This window comes from Entamoeba nuttalli (assembly GCF_000257125.1).
Source record: "Entamoeba nuttalli P19 unplaced genomic scaffold asmbl_3969, whole genome shotgun sequence".
NCBI lineage: Eukaryota > Evosea > Mastigamoebida > Endamoebidae > Entamoeba > Entamoeba nuttalli.
In genome coordinates, this window is record NW_008576462.1 from 1 (window position 1) to 5,250 (window position 5,250).

A 5,250-nucleotide genomic window follows, 5' to 3' on the forward strand; every position below is an offset into this window, starting at 1 on the left:
CCAAAAGTTCCAAAATAAATAATAAAAGAAAAAAAACAATAGAAGAATCAAATACAACCATGTAATGTTCAATTCATTAAACAATTATTTTTTTAAACCCATGGGTTTAATAAATTCGTTAGGAACCCAACCTCTTTTACCACCAAATTCAACAGGAATCCAACCATTTTCAATATTGCCAATAATAATAACAATTTCTCCTTTTTTAAAAGAAAGAACTCCAGGGTCAGTACTATAAAAATCAACTAATGTAGTAGCAAAGTCTTCACCAGGAAATAATCCATATTCATTTGTTGATTCTTTAGATGATTTTTTTGATTTTAATTTTGATTTAGTTGGTGCATTTCCTTGAGCAATACGAGATAATGATGTAAATCCATCTCTCCAATATTCTCCTTCTTCTTCACCATCAGTTAATAATTTTTGGGTATGTTTTCCATATTTAAATTGAAAACCATATCTTTTTTTAGTTGAGTCTTCAGCTTTTGTTCTAACAATCTTTAGATCAGTTACTTCTTTAAAATTAATCGACTCTACTACTTTTGTTGACTTTTCATCTGAAAAACATTCTAATATTAATGGTGTTTCAAAACTATTTTGATACCATAATTTACTCCATGAATGTGTCCCTTTCGGATCTCTTCTTGTAAGGTATCCTCTCAATAATGGTACATCAAATGAAACATCTGTAGAAGGTGTTTTAGTAGTAACTGTCATATTTTTATTTTGAAGATTCTTTTTTTTTTCTATTTGTTTTTTTTAATTTTTATTAGAATTTTTATTTTCTATTAAATCTAAGATATTTATTTAAAGTTCTTCTTGAAAATGTAATATATAACAAAATTAAAAATTAAGAATAAAAAGTATCACCCCATTCATCATGTCGATATTCTTTTCGTTGATACATGAAGAGTGTTGAATTAATACAAGTAATAATCACACATAATATAAGAGTTGCAGAAATTGGAACAAATAGATAATACATTAATTTCATAAATGGTTCATATAACGTAGTTTTACATGTTAACTCTAATGGTGTGAACTTATGGCATTCATATTGGACAGTTGCATCATCAAACCCACAACACGAAAACTTTTAGTGTAAATAATTATTGTTATTAACCTAAATAACTTAAACTTAAAAAACAAACTTTATACTCTAACTGATTCCTAAATTCCTTTTTTCCTTTCTCATTTGTGTCTTGTTCTGACTCACCTTCAGTAGAGAACAAAGAAGGAAATGATTTCTGAGTATTAATAATAGAAACAGTAAGAAGAATAATAACAAGAATTGATAATAAACTAGTTAAAATAGAGCACACTATACTTTGTAATGTTATTACTTTATTATCACATGAATGTGCTAATATAATTGATATGCAATATACAAATAAAACAAGGGCTAACATAAAAACAAAACATATTGCCATTGTATTCAAAGCAAATGGCATTGCGTCATTGTTTCGGTGACCAATAATAATATCACCATATTGTCCAATAAGTAAAGAAGATTGATAAACCATTGAATAACTGAACATCTATATATTTAAGTTATTAATTTGTTTTAATTTACTTTCTTAACAAACAGACAACAAAGTAACAACAATGGTTGGAAAGATAATCATATAAAAAAAAATGCTATTGAGAGATTATCAAACAATTTTAAGATTTTCAAATTTTGTAAAAGAAGTATTAAGATTATTATCAATAAATTAGTTCAAACAGTAAAGAATTAAATCAGTCCTGAAGTTGTTTCTTGTTAGGAGGAATTATTTCAGTGTCAGGATCTATTGGTTCTCTCTTAATTGGTTGATATGACTAAAAAATAAGTCATCTATTCAATTAAATAAAAACATTTTATATTACTTTCTAATGAAAAAAAAAATCAAATAAAAGAAACAAACTATGAACGAAGGGTGTTGAAATTCTGTTGGTTTTTGTAACTCTAAGTTTTGAGAAGTACAATCTATTGATAAATTTGTTGTTTGAATTGGAGGTATTGTAGAGATATTATACATTCCTTTTTTTAAAGGAGTTGTTAAAGGAGAACCAGTTGGTAATTCAGGCATATCTTCAGTATTATTTGGTTGAATAATAGTATTTGATTTAATTAATAAATTATCAGATGTTGGTGTAGAGTAATTATCTTGTTGAATAGAGTCATGAGTTATTACTTGTGAAGTAGAAATTGGTTCAGGTGGATTAACTTTTTGAGTAACTGGTTTAGACATTTCAGAATTAGACTTAGGAATGTCAATTTGTTTTTCTGGTTGTTCTATATCAATTTGATTATCAGCTACATTAGAATAATCTTCATTAGTAAATGAAATGAATTGACCTTGAAATTCTACAAATTCAAGTAACATTTTTTTAATATTATTTGTACTATAAACTACAAGTTTATCATCTTTAAAAACCATTAAAGAGACTTTACAATCACACAAAATACTTAATTCCATTGCTTTTTTAATAAGACCATGTCTCCTTTTTTGAAATGTAGTTGCTCTTTTTTTTTCATTTTCAATTCGTTCTATTCGAATTTTATTTCTTCCCATCTATAATTTATTGATTATTATAGTTCTTTTCATCTTTTCTATTTTTGTAGTTTCTATTCTTTTTTTCTCTTTTAGATCTGTTTTTGTCATATTTAAGTTCTAACTATTTCTTTTATCCTTTTTTTTTCCCTTCTTCTAAGACTTTAACTTCAACAGAATAAATCATAAAATAAAATTTTTATTTAAATTTTTAAAATTTAAAACATTGACTTAAACCATTCATACCATGTTTGTTGTGGCACATTTTCTGTTCCATTTCCTGTTCCAAACATAGGCTCTTTTTTTTCTCCTACACTTTTTATAACAACATGTAATAAAATAGATGGCCAAAATCCTAAATTTTCTAATGTTTGTTGAAGATCAGTAAATTCATTTTTCTTAATTCCATCAATAAGAACAAATTTATCAAATCCAAAACCCATAACAAAGTTATAAACTTTTTGAAGAGTATCTTGTTTTTCAAAATATTCTTTCTTTATTTCTCCATTTGGTAGTCTAATGGCTATATGAACCTTTTGTTTCTTTTCTTCTTTTTCTTGTTTTTGTTGTTTTAATTCTAATTCTCTTTGTTGTTCTTCCTGTTGTTGTTGTTGAATTTTATTTTCTTTTTCTAATTTAATACGTTTAATTAAGGTTTTTTTATATTCTTCATCTTCTTTTCTCTGTTTTTCATTTTCTTTAATTAAATTTTGTTCAACCATTTCTTCTTTTATTCTTTGTTCTTCACGTGCTTTTCTTTCTTTCTCCCTTCTTTTTAATTCTCCTTTCATTACTTTGATTTCATCATCATCTTTTTGTTTTTGTTGATTAGATGAATTTATTTGTGTAGGTTGTTGATTAAAAGTATTTACTGGTTGTTGTTGATTAGGAATTTGTTGATTAGGAATTTGTTGACTCAAAACTGATACCATTGTTAATTGAAATATTGATGATGAAACACTATCTTTAGTAATTTCATTTTTAATCAATACCTTTTGAAGCCCAGCTCCATTAAAGAAGAATACTGAAGGAAATACAATTGGTTGAGTATCTATATTCATTAATTAATTATTTTTATTTATGTAATAATTAAAACAAACATAAAGAGCTGAAAAATTGAAGATTTTCATCATTTTCATGAAGCAACAATGCAGTTGTTATTTTGATTGTGTCTTTTAATTCATTTTCAAATAATTGAAGAACAGTTTGACTTTCATCACTGCCATTAACCACTGTTATAACAATAAGTTTATTATTTGTTAATGACTGTTTAATAGCATCAGAAATAGGTCCATCATACCAAATATTTTCCATTTCTTTTTCTTTTTAAGTTTTTTTTAATTTATTTTTTTTAATTTTTTATTAAAAAAAGTTTAAAAATTGTTATTTATTTCAATTTTTGTTTATAAATTCAAAATTACATTTGATTATTAATGTTTAATATAACTGATCCATTAATTCCAGCTTGTTTTAATGAGAGATTAGTTTCAGGCAAATTATTTCCTTTCATATCAGTGATTGTAAATGCTTTGCTATAATTAATAGATCTAACATACTCATAAATATCCTGAATTGAATTAGTAGGATAAAACTCATGAATAACACTTTTACCATTATGACATCTAAATTTAATTTTAATTATTCCATTATAAGAATTAGTAATGTTTTCCATTTGTTTTTGTGTTTTAATTTTTTGTAATTCTTTCATTCTTTCTTCTGTTTCAAGGTTTTGAATTGCTTTTAATTTTTTTATTTCATTCATTTCGCAAATAGCTTTTTCTTTATTTTCTTGTTCTTCTTTTCTTTTTTTCTCTTCTTCTTTTTGTTCTTTTAAATACCTTTCTTGTTCTTCTTTTCTTCGTTTTTCTATTAGTTGTTGTTCTGCATTAAGTTGTTTTTTTCTTATTTCAAATAAAGCCATATTTTGTTTATGGTTTGGTGGTAATTTTCTTAATATTTCATTCACAGACGTTACTTCTTTAAGACTCTCTTTATTCTCTTCGTTAATTTTTTTATCTTTTTGTATTGTACTATCCTCTTCTTCTTCTTCTTTTTCTTCTCTTATTATTTTTTGTTGTGTGGGAAGATTTTTACTTGCATTGATCTGTGAATTTAATTGAAGAACAGTTGATGCAATACAAGATGAGTCAATGGCTTCATCTTTTTGAAACAAAACAACTCCAAATTTGTTAAGTATTATTATTGAAGTTGAAAGAACAGGTTCTGGTAAAAATAAATTTAACAATGCTAATCTCTCGTCAAATTCTTCAAACAACATAATGTATGATCCTTGTTGAATAAGAAATGGTGCTAAGTTAGTTTCAAAACTCTGAATAAATGCTTGTGATTGGTTTATATTTTGAACTACAACAAAAGTTATAATTTTATTGGTAGCTTTTATGTCATTGATGATTGTTGTTAATGATGAATTACTCCACATCTTTTGTTTAAATCTTATCATTTTTAAGTTGAATTTTTTTTAATGAAAATGAAGAAAATATTTAATATTTTACATCATTGATAAGAAATGTATTTTTTTATTTTTATCTTCTACAGAAATTCAAAAAATGAAATTATTATTAATTTGTACTTCATAATTAAAGATTTACAAAACCATATTCATAAAAATAAATATGAATTGTATTTAAAAGAAATTTAAAAAAAGATTTGAATATTAAATTGATATTATTTATAAGTTATTATTCATTAGAATATT

General features: G+C 24.6%; 5 protein-coding genes across 5 annotated transcripts; all 5 read right to left on the reverse strand.

The window, feature by feature from the left end:
• Positions 1 to 84: 84 nt before the first annotated feature.
• ENU1_087790 (SH3 domain containing protein) lies at positions 85 to 717 on the reverse strand (the record flags this gene model as incomplete). Its single annotated transcript, XM_008858919.1, has 1 exon — positions 85 to 717. One exon carries the CDS (start codon positions 715 to 717, stop codon positions 85 to 87), a length of 633 nt encoding a protein of 210 aa, XP_008857141.1.
• A 133-nt stretch (positions 718 to 850) lies between these two features.
• ENU1_087800 (hypothetical protein) lies at positions 851 to 1,625 on the reverse strand (the record flags this gene model as incomplete). Its single annotated transcript, XM_008858920.1, has 3 exons — positions 851 to 1,093; positions 1,152 to 1,538; positions 1,587 to 1,625. 3 exons carry the CDS (start codon positions 1,623 to 1,625, stop codon positions 851 to 853), a joined length of 669 nt encoding a protein of 222 aa, XP_008857142.1.
• Positions 1,626 to 1,737: 112 nt separating this feature from the next.
• On the reverse strand, positions 1,738 to 2,555 carry ENU1_087810 (SRF-type transcription factor domain-containing protein; the record flags this gene model as incomplete). The annotated part of the gene is made up of 2 exons (XM_008858921.1): positions 1,738 to 1,818; positions 1,905 to 2,555. 2 exons carry the CDS (start codon positions 2,553 to 2,555, stop codon positions 1,738 to 1,740), a joined length of 732 nt encoding a protein of 243 aa, XP_008857143.1.
• Positions 2,556 to 2,752: 197 nt separating this feature from the next.
• On the reverse strand, positions 2,753 to 3,595 carry ENU1_087820 (UBX domain containing protein; the record flags this gene model as incomplete). The annotated part of the gene is made up of 1 exon (XM_008858922.1): positions 2,753 to 3,595. The coding sequence occupies one exon, from the start codon at positions 3,593 to 3,595 to the stop codon at positions 2,753 to 2,755; it is 843 nt and encodes a 280-aa protein (XP_008857144.1).
• A 356-nt stretch (positions 3,596 to 3,951) lies between these two features.
• On the reverse strand, positions 3,952 to 4,995 carry ENU1_087830 (hypothetical protein; the record flags this gene model as incomplete). The annotated part of the gene is made up of 1 exon (XM_008858923.1): positions 3,952 to 4,995. The coding sequence occupies one exon, from the start codon at positions 4,993 to 4,995 to the stop codon at positions 3,952 to 3,954; it is 1,044 nt and encodes a 347-aa protein (XP_008857145.1).
• Between the last annotated feature and the right edge of the window lie 255 nt (positions 4,996 to 5,250).